Here is a 22,696-nt window from a genome sequence, read left to right on the forward strand (position 1 = left end):
ATGCATAGTTTCGAGAGATTCAAAACGAAATAAAAAATTATCTTGAGTTCATTTAAAATTAAAATCTTTATAAAAATTGGTAAAAAAAAAAGGTTTCTATACAATTGGTACATTGTTTGGTAAACAGCGAGTATCTATATATAAATTACTCGATTAACAAAGTAGGGATTAACGTAATGGCCGTTAATAGTTTTGAGCAAATGTCGGATTAAACTCGAAACACTGATAAAGCCACGCGCTCACATCGGCTCATCGACGTCAACCTACGACCGACCTCAGTAATCCATTAGATAACTAATTTAACATATTGATATACAAGCTTATATGAGTGGCTTCATCAGGCATTATGGTAACTGCATCTTCAAATAATGTTCAAGGAACAATGGGTCGGGTCGTTATATTTGCAAAGTAGACAAAGTAGTACATTTCATATCTTATAACATTATCGTAATTTCGATAAAGCGTATAATAAAAGTACAATATCATCTAATAATGACTTAATAAATTCAGTTTTTTTGTAGATATCCTGCGTAAAGACGTAATGGCTGTAACAAAGTCCATTGCATTTGCTATCATTCTTCTTCTGCCACTTGCTATTGCTGATGTGCAAGTAATAAATGGGAAGATAAAAATAACAACTTTAACAGGATCATTTTGTCCCCATACAGTCGACTTTGTATCACAACAATTGGCGCCAGCTTATGAAGAATTTGGAGAATTCTTAGACATAGAATTCATACCTTGGGGAAGAGCGACACTGAACGCAGATGGAACTGTCACTTGCAATTCTGGAACTAACGACTGTTGGGCTAACAGACTTCACAGGTGTGTCATAGATTTGTTACAAGATGATCAAGCTGCCCAAATGAGATTCATGAATTGTGAGTTTACTGAGCGCACAGCCTTTTTACATGGTAGTTACGCTTGTGTTCAAGATATTGGTTTAAATATTGTAACAGTGGATTATTGTGTGAATAACCCTCGTCGAGACAACTTGGACGCTGATGCTGCCGCTTCATCTGCTGAAATATTGGCAACACTTAATGCCGTGCCAGCTATTATCTTTAATGATAATATTGATGAGTCCGTGGCATTATATACCGATGCTAGAAATAGACTTTCAAGCCTGATATGCTTTGCACTGGCCGAAGTTCCCGAGACTAATGTAACTGGATGTACTTTGATGTAATTCGAGGGAATATATTAGGATGTTCACTTTTAAGTATACATATTGTTTTACTCACAATGGTAGTTTTTATTTGTGACTTTTTCCTGAACTTTTGAATGCTTCTTACTACCTATCCACACATCATGAATTCTATGAAACCTTATGTGTTATTTTTACCCATACTTCCATTCTAAAATATCGAATAATTTTTATATCGAATAAAAGGAGTACTTCAACATAGCAAAAAAAAATCAAAATACGCATCATTGTACCTCTATGATTAGATGCTACATAAAAAGAACCCAAGAAACGTATATATTCTACTTAGCACAGGTTTTTACTTAACTTTCGATCTTGTTAAATAAAATTTACGATTTAAACTGTCTTATAAAATGAAGTGTAGTAAATTAAAGTTTTTTGTTCCCTTGCTATCGCCGTCCTACTTTACATTCACATCGCAGGATAATCCAATTCACAGCGTTTAAAGACAAATGGACAAAGAATGTTATGCAGTTTTATTAGGGTTGTACAAACACAATCAGGTTGGCGACTGCGGGGCAAAACGCACGCGATGGCCCTCTTTGTATGCTAATGTCGTTTGTTTTCATGCGAGTCCCAGGGCTGGCTATTGTTAAGCTTGAAGTTGACTTCACTACATTTTTTCTGAATTTTTGGAAATTATTATAATCCGTTTTCATTTAAGTCAGAGGGAGTGATTAAAAAGGCCATTGATCGAACATTAGCGCATCAAATATTGACGCGGGTTACATTTGGCGCGCGCCCGAAATTAAACCTCTTAAGTAAAAAAATCTTTCAAACCCGGCTTTAAAATCTTGACCTTATTATTTTACTGTTTCAGTGTAATAATATGTGATGAATGTAGGAGCTCCGAAATTGACTCAATTAGATTTATTTTCTCAGTTGCGGTTTCCACACCTTTCTTGACGTCTTCCTTTTGATTTCTTCAGTCTTTCGCGGATGCAATCAATGTCTTCATGGTCTCCCCAAAATTTATACTTTATAAATTAGTTTGTTATATTCAGCCCTAGGATGAAACAGTGATGACGTCACTTTCCATTATCGCGTTTCCACGCAGCATGCGGTCCGTCTCTGTCGCAAGTTGTTTTTATGTACGTTGACAACCCTGAATATTGTATCCTGTTGCAGTGTCCTATGTAAGCAATGTAGTGAGTACAGTTAACAGCAAATCAAACAATGATGCATTACAAAAGAAATTGATGCTAAACATAGTATAAGCAAAGTAATCATTGCACAATTGTCAAATAATCTTGCACTTTTTATGATCTTTTTATGTATCTCCAAATCATTTTGGAGCCGCATGCAATATATAATGTTTTTCATTGGATCGTATCAGCTTGCATCATTATGTTATTAAATTAATTTGGGCAATTGATAAAAAATACCGTTAATATTCAGCGCGTTTCTCACCAAAGTGACGTGTCGCCACAAATAGCGTAATGACTCTAACCGTAATGGAACTTAAAATGTACGCCTCCCTTCAAACCTTTGCCAATTTGACGCAAGATTGATTCAATTGAATTCCTGCTATTTCCATTCTCTGTGCATCCGGATAATACTTCAAGTGGTTCTGCTCATTGGGACAACCAATTTAAATTGACCTTTATTCATTTAACAACCACAAAGATTAAAAGGTGATGTGATCAACAGCCAGAGGTCTATTTATAGTGGCCGCTTTGGTGTCTCCTGACGTTTGAGGAGTCGAAAATCGCCCAAAACGGACCCCTTTGCTGGGCGTGAAATTGAATCTTGTTGCGGATGGAGGGTGCAGAGAAAACTTAAATATTTTAGGGGAAATTACCATCTGGAGAGCTAACCCGACGATTCAGAGGTAAGGTATTAATTTTATGAGCCCCATTGTAACAGTAGATGGGGATGTATGAAGTCGTTAAGTTTTAGCAGTCGTTTGTAGACAGGATTTGGCTTTGGGGTCGTCGGAGTTGTGACTTCGCGTGTGCAATTTGAATTAATTAAAATTAGCGAAATTTCTGGAGCTTCATATAATTCCCTTGTGTCTGACGTCAGTTGATGAGATTGTGTTCGCGCTCGTAAAAAGTTTGTATCAAATTGTGTGAATGTTGTTGAATTTGAAATATTTATTTATAATATTGATTTTCTTTTGTATTAAATCATATTTACACATTATTACAATTAAAATTAAACCAAATAAATACTTATAATCATGAATGATAATTATGTGTTGAAGATAAGATTAATGACATCAATTTTTATGTCAAAAGAATTAGATTTCGTATCAATAACCTTATCATACTTGGGACTAGCTTTAAGCCTATAATAAAAAATAATGACGTGAGAAATTTTAGTTGATTAAAGACGTTATGGCCGTAATAAAGTCCATTGCAGTTGCTTTGTATCTTCTTTTACCACTTGCATTAGCTGAGTTGGAAGTTATCAATGGCAAAATAAAAATAACAACCGTAACAGGATCTTTTTGTCCTCATACTGTCAATTTTGTGGCACAGCAACTGGCTCCAGCTTATGAAGAATATGGAGACTTCTTGGATATAGAATTCATCCCGTGGGGAATAGCTAGATTAAATGAAGATGGTACTGTCACTTGTAATGCTGGGACTAATGATTGTTGGGCTAATAGACTCCACAGGTGCGTTATAGATTTATTGAAAGATGATCAAGCTACGCAAATGAGGTTCATGAACTGTGAGTATACAGTGCGCGCGGGCTTTTTACAGGGCAGTTACGCTTGTGTTCAAGATATTGGTTTAAATATTGTAACAGTGGATTATTGTGTGAATAACGCTCGTCGAGACAACTTGGACGCTGAAGCTGCCGCTTCATCTGCTGAAATATTGGCAACTTTTAATGGTATACCGGCTATAGTATTTAATGACAAAATCGAAGAGTCCGTGCCATTATATTCGGATGCTAGAAATAGACTTTCAAGCCTGATCTGCTTTGCACTGGCCGAAGTTCCCGAAACGAATGTTACTGGGTGTACTTTGATGTGATTTAGGTGAAATATAGTATTTCTTTTTTAGTATCTATTTTTATTTACCATGTTTTGTACCATGTTTTGCGTGTCACTTTTTATGTTTTTTTTTGTACTACTATCACTTTTATTTTTGACCTTCTTTTCTGTGATTAGACCTTTTCTTCAACTGTCTTTAATCCGTATCAAGTTGATAGTAGACTTAGATTCCTCGTTAATTTGATAAAGCATCGATACCTTTGTTTCCGAATTCCAACAATTTCAAGCCAAGGGTCGTCACGCGAAGGGCCTGTGCCGCCCCTAGGGAATTCAATTTCATTAATACTGCGGTCTGGTACCTCTTCTGAAGGGAAGACCCTACATTTTTAAACATATTAACCGTAATTGAGCACCGTCTTTTTTCTTACATAGAATAGATAAGAATGTTTTCTTAAATTTTTATCAAGTAGGAATTATATTTATCGAACTTATTTGTTTTACTAAAATAAAGAAAATAATAATTAAAAAATATAAGCTCTTAGGTAGTACAAGTAAGATCAAATAATGTCTATTCACTTTTGCCTTGAAATCTCCAAACTACAGGTTCGTATCGTAGAACAGAGATCAAGCTTTAACTTGATCGATGATACTTTTTTCGGACAATGATAATGGAGAACGATCCAATACATTATTTAATTTGAATCAATTTAATAACTGAACTATCCAGCTCCACGAACTTCGATTTTTGGTCTTTTTGCTCTGTTTACCGAGTCAGATAAAGAACTCATATGCGTATCCAAACGAGTATCGTTTATAAATATTATTTTTAAAAGATTTTGTGTCACTCCTAATTCATAATCTCTTTTTTCATAAAGATAATTTACTTGAAACTTTTATAAATTGAGGGAGGCAGAATGTATTTTGTAGCGTTCCCCTATAAAGCACATGGCTGCTTGTATTTTTTGCTAAGAAAAGTTAATAAGTTTTTCTGTTTATTATTCTAGCCGGGAACGCAAGACGCCGCAAAAACATATTTTTCTCATAAAGAAAATATGGAGGCTTAAAGAGTTTGAGTTTTTTGCGATGTAATCTTAAGAGATTACCTTGAAATACTTTCGAAGGGGAGAGGAAAGAAGGGAAATTGTTTAAAAAGCATTTTTGTTGGGAACTTGGCAACTGTATTAAGCGGCGTTTTAGGTACAAGATTGTGCTACTGCTTTAAATGATAAAATAACAAATGCAATATTTTTTTAGGTTTGATTCTGGAATTACAGTATCAAAACTATTTTTATGCACTAAAACTCAAAGATATCTTAATACTACCGCTAACGTTATTCAACTCAAAGATATCGTAACAATGCCGCATGCCATAGATGGACAGCAATGAATGCCCTCTTTCGCCGTTTTTTCATCATTATACTCGTCATAATAATCAGGTATCAAAGTTTCGTTCGATCTGAAACCAAATAGAAATTTTGTCGGATACAATATCAGACAACGTTTTACCAGTAGCTACATACTGATGACGTATCACAAATATGATCGATCCAAATAATGGAACAAGTCTTAGATATTTTGTAATAGTTTAATTGATAAAAAAAATCTTGTAACATGCATGCATAATTCGTTGACGTAAATAAAAATGATGTATCTGTAAGATAAGATTTAATAAATTGATTACATATCAAACGATCTTAATTTCATTTCGATAATCTTATCAGAGTTTGTTAGAACTACTCTTGAGATAAATTCGATATTTGTTCCCATATAAGCACTAAATCAAATTTTATTTGATTTGTGATTGTTCTAAGTGAAGACGGAATGGCTTTTAAAATTACCGTTGCTTTTGCTGTGTGCCTTCTTTTACCACTTGCGTATGCTCAGTTGCAAGTTGTAAATGGAAAAATAAAAATAACAACTGGTACCGGAGCGTTTTGTGGTGATACGGTCAACTTCATTACAAATCAATTGGGACCAGCTTATGAAGAATATGGAGATTTTTTGGAGCTTGAGTTCATTCCTTGGGGAAGGGCGACATTGAATACAGATGGAACTGTCACTTGCAATTTTGGAACTAACGACTGTTGGGCCAACAGACTTCATAGGTGTGTTATAGATCTGTTGAAAGACAACCATGACGCTCAAATGAGGTATATGTACTGTGAATTCACTCAACGATCAGCTTTCTTGTACGGAAGCTACGAGTGCGTTCCTTCTAATTTGAATATTGTCACAGTTGATTATTGTGTCAACAATCCACAACGTGACACGTTAGATGCCGACGCAGCTGCAGCTATCGCTCCAGCTATGGCAACAATTAATTTTGTGCCATCTATTGTTTTTAATGATCAAATTAATGTGGCTCTACATACGGAAGCTAGGACAAGACTGGGAAGCATGATCTGCTCCGCATTGGCTGAAATTCCTGAGACCAATGTAACTGGATGTACACTGTAATTTTTCTGAGTAAATTTTATTTTTCATAATTTATTTGATGTAACCAATTTTGATGAGCCCTTGGAATAGTTGTAAGTATTGGAATTGTGTATTGAAAATATATGCCCTTGGAATACCAAACATTATTTGTCTTTTTAAAACTCGTATTTTTTTTGTACCATGATTTTAACTCAATTGATTTTGAGATCGCGCCTCTTTTTGACAATGAAGAGTAATAATAAAACATTGTATTTCAAATGTGACAATTAGCAAACTTGTTCAATAACCAAGAAATCTTGGTGTCCTCAATCGACGATCCCAAAGTTTTATCTCTTGGCCTCCGAGCCGGGAATTCTGCTATTTCAGAGCTAAATGCCCAACTTTTGGCATGTAATCGTCGAACTTGCCCAATTGGACAATCACTGCCGAGCTGGCACGGCTAATTCTGCCAGTATCATTTTTACTGATAACAGTAATGATTATGATATCTACAATTGCGATATTACAAATCTGATAACGGGTTACTAAATTACTCCATGTCCACTCCACTTAAAGTATTGGGGCTATAACGATAATATAAAAAAAAAACATTTATGTAAGTAGGAGTCTTTTGTATTTGGACCTACACACCCTAACCTTACTAAAAATATTAAATAAAATAAAATTCCTTAAATTTTTTTATCGTCGTCTTATGTAGACTTATTTTCTTTCAAAATATCTTGTTATCATTTGTACGTTATTTAACGACGACAAATTTCGAATCAATTTCTTTTGTAAAATGTCCTTAGAAAGCCATAGAGCTATTCTACCCAAGACATTAAACTATAACTTAGAGCTTAAACAAAATAGAAGTTTAACTATTAGTTTCACTGGGCGTATTAAATATCACAATAATAATGATAACCGATGATGATTTGGTGAGGAAAAATACCGTGAGGGGTGCACAATTAACTAAATGCGTAATCATGATTACAACGTAAGTAACGTTAGGTCAGATTTCCTAGTTAGGGTCAAGGAGGTCAGGCGTAAGATAAATTACCTGCATTATTCACTCCTGGATCTTGGTTATAGGTGTCCACCTGTGCCGTGCATCTTGGTCACATGGTCACAATCTTGGTTACATCCTTACCTTTCTGGAGTCCTCTCCATGGATGTAACCAAGATTTACACCTGGGTAAGTAGTCAAGGGCATGATGAAAAGAGTGCCGTATATGGATGAAGCGAAAGTAGCTTACAGAGATTGTGATGAGTTGATAGATGTCACTTCTACCTATCCTCCCGGAAGGCGTGACTATAAAAATCTATTCACTTGTTTGCAAAAGAAAAAACAGATGCTGAAGGAGATGTACCGGAATGATTAGCGAACGCTTAAAAATACCATAAATAATTAAATAACGGAAACACGTTTCCTTGGTATATCCCAAATGGTTATAAGCTCAAAGCATTATGCCATTATGAATGGTTGCATGAGCCAATAATGTCGCGCCATTAGGCGATTGAAAAATGTTGCAGCCCACTTTGCAACACCGATGCGCTGCATTAACCCGCTTTAAGAATATGCTGAATTACGATGGAAACGCTTAAAGAAATAAAATTTAAAGAAATGATTTTAGGATTTTCTTGGTTCCCGGCATCAATACAAAAAAGAATAGGACCACTTCATCTCTTGCCCATGGATGTCGTAAAAGGCGACTAAGGGATAGAGTTACAAATTCTTTTTTAGGCGATGGGCTAGCAACCTGTCACTATTTGAGTCTCAATTCTATCATGAAGCCAAATAGCTGAACGTGGCCATTCAGTATATTCAAGACTGTTGGCTCTGTCTGCCCCGCAAGGGATATAGACCTGACCATATGTATGTATGTACATATTTCATGATTAACACACATAAATACATATAGTCACGTCTATATCCCTTGCAGGGTAGACAGAGCCAGCAGTCTTGAAAGACAGATAGGTCACGTTCGTATTGACTTTAAAAATAATTGTACATAAGATAATTCACGTCCATTGTTTTTATAAAAAAAATCCCTGTACGCAATAATTGATCTACATAATATAAATAAACAAACTGATCCAATCTAATAAACCAATAACGTGGTTATGGGACTACAAGGTAACACGGCCTATAACGTTGGTTGTATGTCCCTTTGAGAGCGGAAAGCGTGGAAATTATATTTTATTAGACGGCATGTTTGGTGAAATTATAGAAAACTGGCCCCAAAAGGTCTCGGGTTCGATCCTCGGTGGTGTCATAATAAAAAAGAATTTAAACGAAGCGGCATCCGTCTGATATCCGCAACCTTGACAGGGGAATCTGACCCGTATTGGAACATGGTTAAACATGCCCATTCAATTGCCTGAATGTGTAGGTTTCCTCACGATGTTTCCCTCACCGTAAGAGCATTAGCTAATATACATAACTCAGAAAGAGAGTCATTGTTACTTGACCATGGAGGGATTTCACCTGTACCTTCAAATGCGTTTCTTCGGCAGATCAATAATGGGTCATCCTAATTTGATATTTTATGTATCTACTATATATGTACCCATATATGTATTTATAATGTTTATTATGTATCTATTTTTGTAGTCTCGTTGTAGTTTTCACTATGCATGTGCACTTTATCTCACCACCAACTTAAAGTTTCTTCTGTTTGGTCAGCTGGTTGATTGGTAGAGAATGCCAAACGGCATCAAGTCCGCCTTTTGTACATTTTTGATTTTGTGCAATAAAGTTTCAAATAAATAAATGCGTATCAAGCATTTTTGAACCTGCCACCTTCATCAGTTCGACCAGCGACGCTCCCAACCTTTTTGCAACAACAACATACTGCTTTTAGATTAATAGACACAGTATAGTAGTCTCATAACATTAACTACGAGCTTCTCTTAATCGCAGATGGTAAAACAGTGACTTTACTGCCATAATATCTAGTAACATTGGCCATCTGCATAATACAGCCTCCAGTGTAATACCTGCAGGCCAATTCTGCTATTTTATTTTTAGCCGAAACGGATCTGAAACGCTTTGATGACAACTTTTGGTATTCTACTAACCATTTTTCAAAACGAAGTCGTAACGCATTGGTTACACAGCCGAAAGGGTTCGGTTTTCGTATTCTGCTAAAGGACACGTAAAGTTCCGTTTGCCGTTCGGCTATTATTGCGTATTCTGATAACTTTTTGACAGTTGGTCCGGCCGAAACACAACGGATCTGCGTTAGTTGAATTGTCAAAAGTTGCGGTTTTGCATCGGCAGCAAAGGTTTAACTTTTGCGAAATTTTGCGATTATCTTGTGATAAAATTGTAAGGTAGGTAATTCCTTGATTATATTAAATTACCTTTTCGGGTGTTTATTGTTGACTTAAAATTTTTGTTCAGTCAAAATTCATTGTTATTTCATTGGTTACTCATACCTTCTTACATATTATTCTTGCAGAAATAATGAGCTCATATTTAGCTTGGGATATAATGTTGAGAGCGCAGCTTCAGGATATTGCCAGGGCTAGAGACCGTCGTAGAAAAAGTCGCAATTCGGCATCAAGAGGGAAGGCCTTTGATATGACCGACAGGGAATTTTTAAAAACCTACAGGTTATCAAAGACCCTTGCACGTCACCTCATCAACGAATTACGGCCCTTTTTACGCCGGCCTCGCCGCAGTGATGCCATAAGCCCAGAAAATAAGGTAGAAGATTTACCCTTCCATCTACAGTGTGCCCCTTCTATACCAACTTAATTAATTAATTCAATTTTAACTTCTAGGTGCTAATAGCATTAGCATTTTTTGCTTCTGGCTCATACCAGACCATAACTGGCCAATGTAGGGTCCATGGAGTTTCGCAGCCAACCGTGTCCCGGGCTATTAAGGAGGTGGTAGGGGCTTTAAATATGCCTGATATTTTAAATAAATATATTGTGTTCCCTTTGACTCAAGCTGGCCGGGAACAACTAAAGACCCAGTAAGTATATTGTATTATTCTTAAATATGTATGTAGCTATATCAAATAAATGTTAATTTTGGTGATTTGTTGCAGGTTTTATTCAAAATTCAGTATCCCAGGAGTTGTGGGATGCATAGATGGGACCCATGTTTCAATTATTAAACCCACTCAAAATGAGGAGAGGTATATGAATAGGAAGGGTTATCACTCCTTAAATGTACAAATTGTAAGCATGGTCTCCTTACTCTTAAATATTTGTACTCTTTTAAATGGAGTGTTTATTTTAGTCAACAAAAATTAAAATGATATTTTTATTTCAGATTTGTGATGTGAATCTCAATATAATGAGTGTGGATGCCAGCCACCCTGGCTCAACACACGATAGTGTTATCTGGGGTGAACATCCTTTAAATAATTACTTACAGAGGCAATTGGCCTTGGGTGAAAATTTGTATTTGTTAGGTTTGTATATTTTGTTACAAGTTTATAAATATAATTTCAAATTTAAATACATATTAATTCATTATTTTATTCATCAGGTGATTCGGGCTATGCTTTAAGACCAAGCATGATGACGCCAATTTTAAATGCTCTACCTGACACGCCTGAAGAGCACTACTACAACCTTCACGTCACAGCTAGAAATACTGTAGAGCGCTGTATTGGAGTTCTAAAAGCGCGTTTTAGGTGGGTATACTTATATTGCTTGTTAAAGTAATTGATGAAATAAAAATACTATTATTTTTGTAAACTTGTGTAATAACTGTTTTATAATCATTTAGCTATTTTACTTTTTGGCTCTCTTTATCTTTTTTTATCTGAAATCATCTCAAGTCTTATATTCTAAAGAAATTTCAATCAAAAACAATAAAATTATATCTAATATGCATCTTTGAAATCACAGTTAAATTACAAATCAGTCTTTTTACCTGAAGAAATATAAATCAATAACAATAACAATCTTTTACAATAAAACAATTTTAAAATATTCATTATTAGGTACTTTTTGGTACATCTATATCCATTGAAATCACAGTTTTATTACCAAAATCAGTCTTATTTAAAAATCAATAATTTCTTATTAATCTATGTTATATTAACATATGAAAAATATTTCAATTTACTAACTATAAGTATTACTTTTTGATACTTCTATTATTTATATTATGCCATTTTGAAATCACAGTTAAATTACGGATCCTGTATCAATAAATTCTTATCAATTATGTTACAGATGCCTGTTATCTGCTCGACAACTTCATTACGATCCCATCTCAGCTGCGCGCATAGTGAATGCATGTTGTGTTTTACACAATATAGCAAACAAGGCACGCTTAAATATCCATCCACTAAACAATGATGAAATAGCAGCTGAACTTGCTGCTAATGTTGATTTGCGCAGGCTTGAAGCAAGGACTGACAGCAACAGGCATCAAATCAATCAGGAACTTTCAGAAGGCAGGGCAGTCCAACAATCGCTCGTGGACCGTCTGTGGGAAGAAAAACACAGACATTGATTAAAAACCTAATTGATACTGTACTCGCCTCACAATAATTTTATTAAATCTTATTATCACCATAATATTTACCTTTCATTACGCCTTCTAGTCACTACTAATGGTTACTCTCATCACTCGAAGAAATTCGAGGACTCTGAAAAAAAAAGTTATGATTAAAAAAACCGGCAACATGTTTGATGATATATTATAATTAAAATAAAATCAAAGAATATGTAAAGGCGGTTATACAAAATAGGATTCTTACTTTTTGAGTATGATGTCCATGCTGTAGTGTAGAGGAGCCTGCAGGATCAAATGTAGACGACACTGCATCTGCTAGCTTATTTATAGCTAGTGCTATTTGCTGCAATGCCTCTACCTTTTTTATTTCTATCTCCATTTGTTTAGTTTGGGCTGCAAGCTTTGCTTCCTCAAGCCTAACAAATGCAGCTCGTGACTCATCCAGGGACTCTTCTACTTGTTGCGCTAAAACAAACATTAAAATAATATTTGATTGGCAGTTTTAAGACAAATTTTGCTAAATATATATTATAATTGTTACTTACTCAACAAGGACCTATGTCTAGCATGAACTCTAGGCCTGTGTCTAGAACGGCGAGGCCTGGGCTCTGATTCTGTAGGCTCAAGTTGGGGTGCTGAGTCTTGTGGTGTATCATGGTCATCAGTGCCAATCATTTGTATCGAGACAGGAAGATCGGAGATAGAAATTTGCTCAGTCATATCCTGCTCATACCTGTAAAGCAACCCATCCTATATTTTTGTGACCTCTTTTGTGCCACAGCTTTGCTAACTAGTCAACAAAATGCATCACATGCAACTGAAATTGGCTTTGGTTCAATTGGTAATAATGAAGCACTAACATATATAATCTATAATAGTTTAATCACTCACTCAATTTCAATGTCGCTCATATAACTTGACAACTTTTGGGGTTGTTGAGGGTGGGATGCTTCATCAGCAGTGTTCTACAGTGAAAATCAAAACATGAAAAAATTAACTGTTAAACTAACATAACAAACCAACATTTATTGTATACATAAAATGAAATTACCTGAGACAAAAAAAGATTTTGTTGAACACCCTGCAATGGAGTGACAACATCTCGTCCCAATATTGTGGCCACTCTATCCTCAATAGGGCTCAAAGAAATATCTATTGCTGGTCCTCCTCCAGTCCCACCCACACTTTGGCGTATGGTACGTAATTTCGATTTCACTCTACCTTTGAAATCATTCCAGTACTGAAACAATTATGTAAAAAATATTTTTTTATTGGCTAGGTAAGAAATCATTATTACAATTTTTTATGTATTGTGTTACTAGCATTATCGTGAACCCACAGGAACAATTCTCTTGGCCGGAATGAAGGGTATCCTATATCCTTCTTCATACCCCAGACTATGTCTATGCAAAATTTCATCCAAGATAGGTTCAGTGGTTTAAGCGTGAAGGCTGGACAAACAAAAACACTTTCGCATTTCTTATATTAGAGAGGATCAATTTTAAATGAAATAAAAATATAACTACACACCCACCCTTAAATGGATAGTTTTTGGTGAAGTTATTTCTAAGTACTTAAGGTACTTACACGGCTCCATTCCTTGGGTTTTCTATATGTGCCCTCAGCATTACAAATCGTGGCACACTCATTCCACAGGCGAGAAGCAAGTGCCCGTGCCTCTTTACTATGTACACGACCAAGTGCCAAATCTTTATGGCGATCCATGAACTCCACCAACAGCTCCAACTGCCTCACAGAAGTTATTCTTCTGCTACGGCCAGCTTGTGCAGACGAGTTTTGAGACATTTTATCTACGAACGAAATTTAATATGAAGTGTACGAGAAAATTTTACAAAATAAAATTCATAGTTCTATTATTTGCCGGTTTATGTGGTGGTGGCCTATAGCACAAACCTCTTTGAGATCCGTCTCAGCAGTAGAACGTATTTATTTCGTGTTGTGTCTAACTATAACTTATAATAATAAAAAACTTGATTTGTTAAAAATTTTCGTTTGCCGCTTCGTGAATTCAAAACAAACCACTTGTTGTCAATGTCAACTTCGAACTAAGCGTTACCTTTTTAAACACTGAGCAAAATACTCATACAGCCAAAAATCTTGGAAATTTATAACAAAAGCAGCAATGTACGCGCAACTGTTTCTTTTTTGAGTTGCAACACCGTAAGCCTTCCTTAAGCGGCTTTATGACCAATCGTTTCTTTTTCATATGCGCTTCAGCTATCAACGTAAAGTTACTGGAATACCGTTTGACATTACAAACGCAACTGTAACCAAAACGAAACGCAGCCGACCTGTCTCGGTTAACAAATAGCAGAATTGGCCTACTGTGCTTAGACGTGATACGCAGAATTTGCTCAATATTGCCTCTATACCAATCGCATGCAGATATCCTGATACGGGTTAATATATATAAAGGATGTATGACATGATGCTTATTTCCCTCCTAATATTATAAATGCAAAAGTTACTTACTCCATCTATCTGTTTGTCTGTGACGCTTTCGCGCTTAAACCAATGTATCGGTTTTGATGAAATTTGGTAAAGAGTTAGAGTTGACCCTGATGAAGAATATAAGCTAAATAAACTTTCTAATGCGAAAAAGATGGTGTTAAACAGGGGATAAAAGATTGACAGTGAACTTATACGGCGAACGAAGTCGCGGGTTAGATCTAGTGTGGTATTAAAAAATAAATTTCACGAAGAACAAACAAACAATTTACATTACACACATTTATTTTAGAACATTACTTAAGGGCTATCTCTACACATCAGGGCCGTGCCTGGAACAATTTTTGTCCGGAGTAAAAAAAATATAGGTCACTTAATGCGGATTAGATCATACTCATCAGTGCTGTTGTTATCATTATTCAATCCCAAGATGTATGTATCGATATTTTTTAAATTCCGGATGAAACACATTCCGGCTTCCGGCCATGTAGCGGGTACTGCTGTTATATGTGGGGATAAACCTTAAAAAGTCTTATATATAGCAAAATTTTCTTGCAGCGTTGTTATTTTTCGATACATACATAAAATCACACCTCCTTCCCGAACGGAGACCTCATTCCACTTGCCACGTTTCCTGCAAAGATACTTCTTTCGCACAATAAGTTTTAAGGATTTGTTATTGTTATATTTGTTTGTTTTGTAGCAATGTCGAATAAAAATTTTATCTATCTATCTATCTATTAACAACTATTCATGCAAACTCTTCGGTTTCCAGTTCTCTTGTCCTTTTCCCGAACGTCGGCTATTTGATGAAGATACATTCACGTAGGCCTTCCCCCTTCCACATGTTTCATGACATGCAATACTAAGGCTATATACACACTAGTCGAGCAGATAAGCAATAATTATTAGCCCAGTACCTGGCCCAAGGTGTACACGAAGCTTTGCACTCGACATCGATCGAAATGAGGGCGAGACTATCCGACGGGACCGTCCATCTTCAATTATTCAGACGCTTACTTCCCGTGCAGTTTGCTACATCTCCTCTTTGTCCTTTGTGTGTTTAAGAATTACTATTGAATTCGTTGTTTGAAGTTGTTATTTTAGCGATTGAATAATTTGATGAAAATTGGATTTTGTAAATATTTTTTTTTAGTTAGCCTATATTGACCGTACCGTCTTCTGTAGCCAGTGTCTACCTGTTACTTTGCAAAGGTCTTCATTAATTATTTATCCCTGTTTTAGACAGTATGGACCCAGTTGTTGCCTGCTACCTGTTATAGGTTATCCTTCAACTACATCTGTGTCTTTCGACTTTAAATTTTGACTAACTATTTGAGTTCTGAAAATGTCTTAATCGCTTTAGAAATTGCACTAAAAGACAATCACTATAAATCTAATAGAATCATTTAATTCGCGATTGGTCGAGTGATCGCGTAAAATATTAAAAAAGATACAGCTGAATTAAGAACCTCCTTAATTTTTAAGTGGATAAAAAAGGTATAAAGTATTTTTATACTCGCACAACAAACAAGTTGATTAAAACCGATTAAAATTGCCGCCGCTTTTATAACTTTACATTAAATAATTTATTACAGCTGAAACCATTAGGTGTTATATTAAATTGGAAAATATTAGGCATAAAAATTTCCACCCTCCGAGGTAGACAGTATCTATGTAATTAAATTTCCGGTTTGCGCAATAAAATGCTCACCACGTGGTATTTTATTATCGCATCTTGCGTTGATCAGAATTTATTGTTAAGTAGTGTATTATCAAATTAGGTGGTAGGCTGGGGCTTTGAAATTGGGTACTTATCTTTTATCTGAAACTTACACATATAACAATGTATATCCGAAACGAATAAACAGAATTCTTCAAAATTTTGCATACTTTTATAATCTGCGATACACATAAACATTACATCTTTTTTCTCGCTTATGGAAGGGATAGAGCTGCCGTCTATGTCATAAGTGCAATATCTGGACGTGTCGAATTAAATAAATAAATTAGTAATCTTGTTACTGATCACGAATATAATATATTAGTAAGTAGTATATGGACGGCAGAGAGGTAATTGTCTTAAGACTTCGGCCACGATTAGATGGATGGCTTCTTAATGTAATTTATATTCAGAGATAATTTGCTGGCTTGAAGAATTTTGTTGATTGAAGTTAAACATCTGCGCTGGAAGAGAAGCAGCTGGAACACACTATGTTTATTCTTTGCAATCAAACCAGCATAATGAATACTTACATTGTTTATAATTTGCTATCCAGACATCTAAAAATTCAATGATTCTAATTATAATAACAAAACATCAGCTAGAATAAATAAAATAAATGCAAAAATGAAGTTCTGAAATAATAAAAAAAATTCAATGTAAATTTTCCGAACAAAAACAGATAAAACTTTGGAGTCAGATATCAATACTCGGACTGCGAACTAAATTCGAAGTGGCTCCGCGGACTCTTATCGGCAAAACTTTACTGCCATTTCTCATAATTAAAAATGTATGAAAATAGAAATAGAATTCTTGATATTGACTTCGATTGTAAGTTTTGTGTTTTAAAGGTTAAAATCTTCGCCAGTTTTTGACAATGACAAATGTTTTGTACGGTAGACTTTATAAGAACTGTAAGTTCAAATGTAAAACGGCATGCATTGTTGGGATAGTTGCTTTGAAAAATGATATTTATGGAGAAGGATTTACATAGTAAGATGTAAATTCTTCTTCATATTTATCACTAGCTGTGTCCGCAACTTCGCCGCGTGGAATAGTTATTTTGGGCATCATTGAAGCCCTGAAGGATGAGCCTTCCTCGATAAATGGTCTATTCAACGCAAAAAGAATTTTTCATTTCGAATCTGAGATTAGCGCTGAACAAACAAACTCTTCAGCTTTATAATATTAGTATGGATTTTATATGCAAAGAGAAGAAAGAGAGTGAGAAACTGTATCAAATTCCAAAAAGCCTAATCTCGAAATTCGCCTTAAGAACTCTAGAGGCGTTGCTATGCTTTTTTTTACTGACTCTCATACATATGTACATACGAGTACTTACATAAAATCAAGCCCCACCTTCCAGAGAAACAGGAAGAGAATAGGTACATCTTTCCACTTGCCACGATTTCTGCATACGTAACTTACAAACATGCTAGACAATCTGTTGTGTCTCATAAGACATCAAGAGAGACGGTGTGTCTGATTAGATATTTAGATTGAATGACCGAGTGTATGTGTGTGATTTATATTGATTGATTTTCTTACGAGACACCGAGACTAGACGATGTGTCTGACAAGCTAGATACGTGCACCACGCGCACTAGAAATACTCGGCATATAATTTAAAAATATTAAAAAATATCTGAAATGCAGTCAAAATTCAGAAGCCACCACTCAACCACTATAAATTTCATCCTTATGCATCCTTAGTTTTAAGTTCAATTGGCTCGCATATGACTAAGCGATATCTAGCACTTACATAATAAACGGAGTACCTAATAACAACGCATCATGTGGCTTATTCGTAGATAATTGTTTCTGTATAACAAAAAGTGGAAACTCGGCACAGCTGCACTTTGAAGCAAATCGTCGAACTAAGCACCTATAACTGGCGTGGACAACGCTATTACCATTTCTGTTATGTCTATTAACTCCCTTATGAAATATATGTATTCAACGCTTATATGTACTTTATAGGACAGCTGTCTTATGGATTTTAGTTTTATTTTATTTTTACCAATTTATAGACTTTTGTATGAAGCTTCGCTTCCGTGAAAATTTCTCCATAAAAAAGTAATTTTTGTTATACTCCTAAAGGTCTACTCTGTTTTTGTGTTAAGTATATTCTATTAAATTTTATGTTTATAATTATTGATTTTTTTTTCATAACAAACAAATATACATACAACACTTTATTATTTATTATTATAAATCAAGATTATGAAAAGTACCTACGTACTAAAATATATTTCGCCTCAAAATCCAATTTAGTTGCAGAAATAAAAGAATTGCCAAGAGAAAAAATGAATTACATAAATAAACACAAAATTATCAATTCCAATCTCAACGGAAATCAAATTAAACCCCTTACATAACAGAAACTCATTACACCCCGTTTACCTTTTACGATCACCATCAAAAATACGATCCGCTACTGAAATATTATTTGGATGAATGCCCATCTCCGCACCAACAGCGTAATAATAGTTTCCAATAAGCAATATTTTCCGTGCGAGAGGATTTTTGGACTGACTAATTTATTTACGAGTTCAGTTACGTCATGGTTACGTACAGATTAGGAAACAAAAGGCGAAGGTTAAGGGTGAGCAGCATATGAATAATCTTAATACGTACGATCGCGTTCATATCTGCAGTCATAGTTTTAAAATTCTTACGGGTTAAAATAGCGTGCACTGTGGTTCCACTAAATACACACACACATGCATATTTAAAAGAATAAATATTCCTTCAAATGAATACGGTCTTTAATACCAATGATTACTAAGTAAAAGAGTTTATTATTCAATGACATATAACATAACAAAACAGAAAGAGACGGTAATCAACGATGGCCGAACTGGGCCCGATAATTGTCGATCGAAATATCGTCGTCTCTCATTATTTGCATAAGATTTGCCTATAGAGGAAAGCCTGCCAGACTTATGTCATTTTAATAAGGTTGAAAGTTTGTCTGCACACGACCCTAACATAGGTAGTGGTTCCTTTGAAAGTTATTGGGTAGCAATTTTATTACTTCGTGTGTGCAAGTGAGATCTAAGATATACGAGTTAGATAAACTCGCTTGCTCACATTCGCTTGTTCTAGTTACTAGCGTTACTTGGATTCCGAAGTTATTCAAGGATTTTTTTGTCTATTTTAGTGTTATTGACAATTTTTTATGTTCCAAGGTGCCATTTGAACTAAGTAACTGACTGACTAACCAACTAACTGATATCTAAGAATTACAATACCCGTGTTTTCAAACACGGAAATCAGCAAGAAATATTAAACAAGAGGGAGCAAAATAAAACATTCAATAATTAAAATTAGTAAATTTTATTGAAACAGTTTACCTTTAGTTTTATTTACATATTGATGATTATATAAAGCTATACATATATAGTATATTACACTAATTGTATCATCCACTTATCTCCTGTTATTAAGGTTACAGCTTAATTATTTGTTTTCATAAAGAAAAGATATTGAAGCTGTCCTTAAAATACTATCTAAGTAATTAGTACTTTTAATATAAATTGGCAGAACCTTTCACCCACTATATGGACTCGATGCACAGGGCATTTGTCTTGCACAAATGATATTGTTGGTATATCATCAATCGGATAAATACACCGCACAGTTGGTAACATGGTTTCTTCCAGCACTTGCACATAATGAGTAGCTGTAGCGCGTCCTGCTATCCACACCTGTTCCCCAGGTCCAGCAGCACTCATCCAGCCCCACATATTTACAGAGATGTGTCCAGACTCCATATTGGGCACAATATTTTTTTCTTCATACCGAGTTGCATTTCTTCACCATAAATAAATGAAGTCTACCGTGTTGTGATGACATAAAATAAACGAACTTTTCGTCCGTAAATATCGCTTTTTTCCAGTCAAAATCCAAATACTGCCGAGCAAATTCTAAACGTTCTTGCTTATTTATTTCTGATAAATACGGCTTTCTTGCTGGCTGTCTGCGGTGTAGTCCCTCACGGTGCAAACACAAAACAGTAACCACTGATGTGTCGAACTGTTCCGCAAATATTCTGGTCGGTATGAAGCCATTATTTTCGTACTATTCCACCATGGATCTCCGCTGTGTGGCGTGTCGCTGTGTTGATTAGCGGACGACTTTTTTTTTTTCACTACCCTCTTCTTGATGGCGGGTTACCCAACTTGTTGTTTATTGTGTTATTTGTGTGAATGTGTGAGTGATAGCAGCGGTGCAAGCTATAAAGTTTTGCGAACTATGACTGCAATTATGAACGCGACCAATTATCTTCTACGAGTGAAATTTTATAGCAGCTTGATATCAAAGTGCTGTGTGGTTCCCGGCACCAATACAAAAAAGAATAGGTCCACTCCATCTCTTTTCCATGGATGTCGTAAAAGGCGACTAAGGGATAGGCTTACACACTAAGGATTTTTTTTAGGCGATGGGTTAGCAACCTGTCACTATTTAATCTCAATTCTATCATTAAGCCAAATAGCTGAACGTGGCCATTCAGTCTTTTAAAGACTATGGCTCTGTCTACCCCGCAAGGGATATAGCCGTGACCATATGTATGTAAGACGATTAACAATTAAACCTGATATTTATACCTAGCAAAAATTTTAATCAAATTAAATTATAACCCGCTTGGCTAACATAAACAGAGTTTATTTGTAATCTACACCAACCTGAAACTTATATTTAGTTTTCGCATACTTCACGAGGTCTTAGCCGCTCAGGTATTCATGGAAGGAACTCGGCTTAAAACTTAGTTTCAAACATAACGCATAGAGGATATTTTCATAGAATAATTGCCTCCTTCGGTTAAGTTAAATGAGTTTAGTTTTATATTCAAGCATTATATTGCACGCTTTCTTAATATTTTTTGTGATAGCTTTTTGGGTTGGTCTTGTTGAAGATTTGCTAATAACACTACTAAGGTGTACAATATTGGTTCATTTGACATTTTACTTGTAGCAGGAGCGATGATTCGGCTCGACCGCCACCAAAGGGAAGGTCTTCCGCCAGGCTAGGTGTTGTGCCTGGGGAACCGCGGCTCCGACGATGTTTTGTCGGAGGTTATATATATAGCTCCAATCCGTGAAATCTTTGAAATTGCGATTTGGATTCTTCGCTGCTATTGGCTGAGCGCGCCAATTTCTTCGCGATGATTGACAGTAGTTGTTTGATTTGATATTGTGACGAGTGGCGTAGAGATGTCGCCACATAGGTACTTTTGAAGACTATGAGTAGTTCTTTAATTAAAGGGTCTTATACCTTGACATAATTATGTTAAACTCATGTGAATTAAGAGTATTAGTAAATTACAAGTTGAAAGCAAAAAACCTAAATGAAAAAGAGATAAGAATGATAATCTTACCCTGATATAGAATTGATTGAGCTCAATCTTAGTATGGAATTTAAAAAAAAAGCGTTTTTGCAAAACTCTTGCTCTAAGGCGAAGTTTCGAAAAAGCGCTTTCTAACAATGTTCAAACGCGAATACTTCCATATCTAACTGGGACAGATTTACACGATGTTGCCTCAATTTTCCATGCCAGTAGCCTCCGAGTTGCCAATAAACAATATCTTCCGAACGAGTGCCCTGGAGCTGAGGACCTGCTAATTAGGGACATGGGAACCGATCAAAAGGCCTTTGATGAAGCTGAAAAGGTGACAATAGTGGTTGGTGAAGCGTGTGATATCAATTTTGGGGATTCATTTAGCGGTTATAAATGGTTTAATTTTTTCAAAGGGCTTAAATACTTTAATCTGTATTAGTTGGGATGCTACGATACATAAACTAACTATGACCTGCTGATCTCCACAACCCAAAGGCTAAATCACTTCTCAGCCCAGCATAGGTTTAAATGAACTTCACTCGTTTATGACTGATGTGTTCAACTTTATTAAAAAGTATATGAATGAATTGGATCTGAATCAACGGTGACATAAACAGGTCGCGGGGTCGATTCCGATAAACGATAATTTCCACACGAATGACGTCACCGCATACAGTATGCCACTGATCAAAGTGGATTGGTTGTGCTTTGTTTGTTTTATATCAGGAGAATTATATGCATTTTATATAGATGTACCTACTAAATATGTTTTATGTACACCAAATATTTAATTATTTTAATTAAATACCCATCGTCATCAAGTCTCACAATTTTTATAGTTACATCCCAAAAAAAGAACCCAAATTGGGACTATATATTGCCTTTCTATATACTAATCGGTACAGCCATAGTTTAGAAGAAATTGCAAGTTATTGTTATTCACCAAATATTGCAAATTGTTCCCTTGTATTCGCCGTAAAAACTGACACGTTCCCGGACATACAAATGTGAATGCATTTTATTCCTAAAAGGGTACAAGAAATTCGTATTTTATACTTTTGACAGATGTGTCCTTCCCTGAAAATTTATCGTGTTCGTAATATGGG

The 22,696-nt window shown here is 35.4% G+C and overlaps 5 protein-coding genes across 5 annotated transcripts; 4 read left to right on the forward strand and 1 right to left on the reverse strand.

Moving 5' to 3' along the window:
* Window positions 1–495: 495 nt before the first annotated feature.
* Window positions 496–1,246, forward strand: LOC106139396 (GILT-like protein 1). Its single transcript, XM_013340831.2, has one exon. It carries the CDS (start codon window positions 542–544, stop codon window positions 1,187–1,189), a length of 648 nt encoding a protein of 215 aa, XP_013196285.2. The 5' UTR covers window positions 496–541; the 3' UTR covers window positions 1,190–1,246.
* A 981-nt stretch (window positions 1,247–2,227) lies between these two features.
* LOC106141658 (putative nuclease HARBI1) lies at window positions 2,228–12,151 on the forward strand. Its single transcript, XM_060945366.1, has 7 exons — window positions 2,228–2,355; window positions 10,034–10,281; window positions 10,359–10,555; window positions 10,631–10,763; window positions 10,858–10,999; window positions 11,077–11,224; window positions 11,772–12,151. Exons 2-7 carry the CDS (start codon window positions 10,039–10,041, stop codon window positions 12,052–12,054), a joined length of 1,146 nt encoding a protein of 381 aa, XP_060801349.1. The 5' UTR covers window positions 2,228–2,355; window positions 10,034–10,038; the 3' UTR covers window positions 12,055–12,151.
* On the forward strand, window positions 3,506–4,223 carry LOC106139401 (GILT-like protein 1). The gene has a single exon (XM_013340837.2). It carries the CDS (start codon window positions 3,547–3,549, stop codon window positions 4,192–4,194), a length of 648 nt encoding a protein of 215 aa, XP_013196291.2. The 5' UTR covers window positions 3,506–3,546; the 3' UTR covers window positions 4,195–4,223.
* On the forward strand, window positions 5,924–6,644 carry LOC106139402 (GILT-like protein 1). The gene has a single exon (XM_013340838.2). It carries the CDS (start codon window positions 5,976–5,978, stop codon window positions 6,609–6,611), a length of 636 nt encoding a protein of 211 aa, XP_013196292.2. The 5' UTR covers window positions 5,924–5,975; the 3' UTR covers window positions 6,612–6,644.
* Window positions 11,946–13,129, reverse strand: LOC132901980 (uncharacterized). The gene is made up of 6 exons (XM_060945371.1): window positions 13,109–13,129; window positions 12,949–13,022; window positions 12,603–12,790; window positions 12,302–12,522; window positions 12,127–12,190; window positions 11,946–12,027 (listed from the first exon to the last, which is right to left on the reverse strand). Exons 2-5 carry the CDS (start codon window positions 12,966–12,968, stop codon window positions 12,152–12,154), a joined length of 468 nt encoding a protein of 155 aa, XP_060801354.1. The 5' UTR covers window positions 12,969–13,022; window positions 13,109–13,129; the 3' UTR covers window positions 11,946–12,027; window positions 12,127–12,151.
* Window positions 13,130–22,696: the final 9,567 nt, after the last annotated feature.

The sequence above is a fragment of the Amyelois transitella genome, chromosome 8 (assembly GCF_032362555.1).
Source record: "Amyelois transitella isolate CPQ chromosome 8, ilAmyTran1.1, whole genome shotgun sequence".
NCBI lineage: Eukaryota > Metazoa > Arthropoda > Insecta > Lepidoptera > Pyralidae > Amyelois > Amyelois transitella.

Bases quoted from the DNA above. Each gene is read 5' to 3' on its own strand.
- LOC106139396 (XM_013340831.2), top strand. From the start codon at position 542: ATGGCTGTAACAAAGTCCATTGCATTTGCTATCATTCTTCTTCTGCCA.
- LOC106139401 (XM_013340837.2), top strand. From the start codon at position 3,547: ATGGCCGTAATAAAGTCCATTGCAGTTGCTTTGTATCTTCTTTTACCA.
- LOC106139402 (XM_013340838.2), top strand. From the start codon at position 5,976: ATGGCTTTTAAAATTACCGTTGCTTTTGCTGTGTGCCTTCTTTTACCA.
- LOC106141658 (XM_060945366.1), top strand. From the start codon at position 10,039: ATGAGCTCATATTTAGCTTGGGATATAATGTTGAGAGCGCAGCTTCAG. The intron at 10,764-10,857 runs GTAAGCATGGTC...TTTTTATTTCAG, and splicing joins ACTCCTTAAATGTACAAATT to ATTTGTGATGTGAATCTCAA. The intron at 11,000-11,076 runs GTTTGTATATTT...TTTATTCATCAG, and splicing joins TGAAAATTTGTATTTGTTAG to GTGATTCGGGCTATGCTTTA.
- LOC132901980 (XM_060945371.1), bottom strand. From the start codon at position 12,968: ATGAGCGACATTGAAATTGA. The intron at 12,791-12,948 runs GTGAGTGATTAA...GTTGCTTTACAG, and splicing joins ATGAGCGACATTGAAATTGA to GTATGAGCAGGATATGACTG. The intron at 12,523-12,602 runs GTAAGTAACAAT...TGTTTGTTTTAG, and splicing joins TAGACATAGGTCCTTGTTGA to CGCAACAAGTAGAAGAGTCC.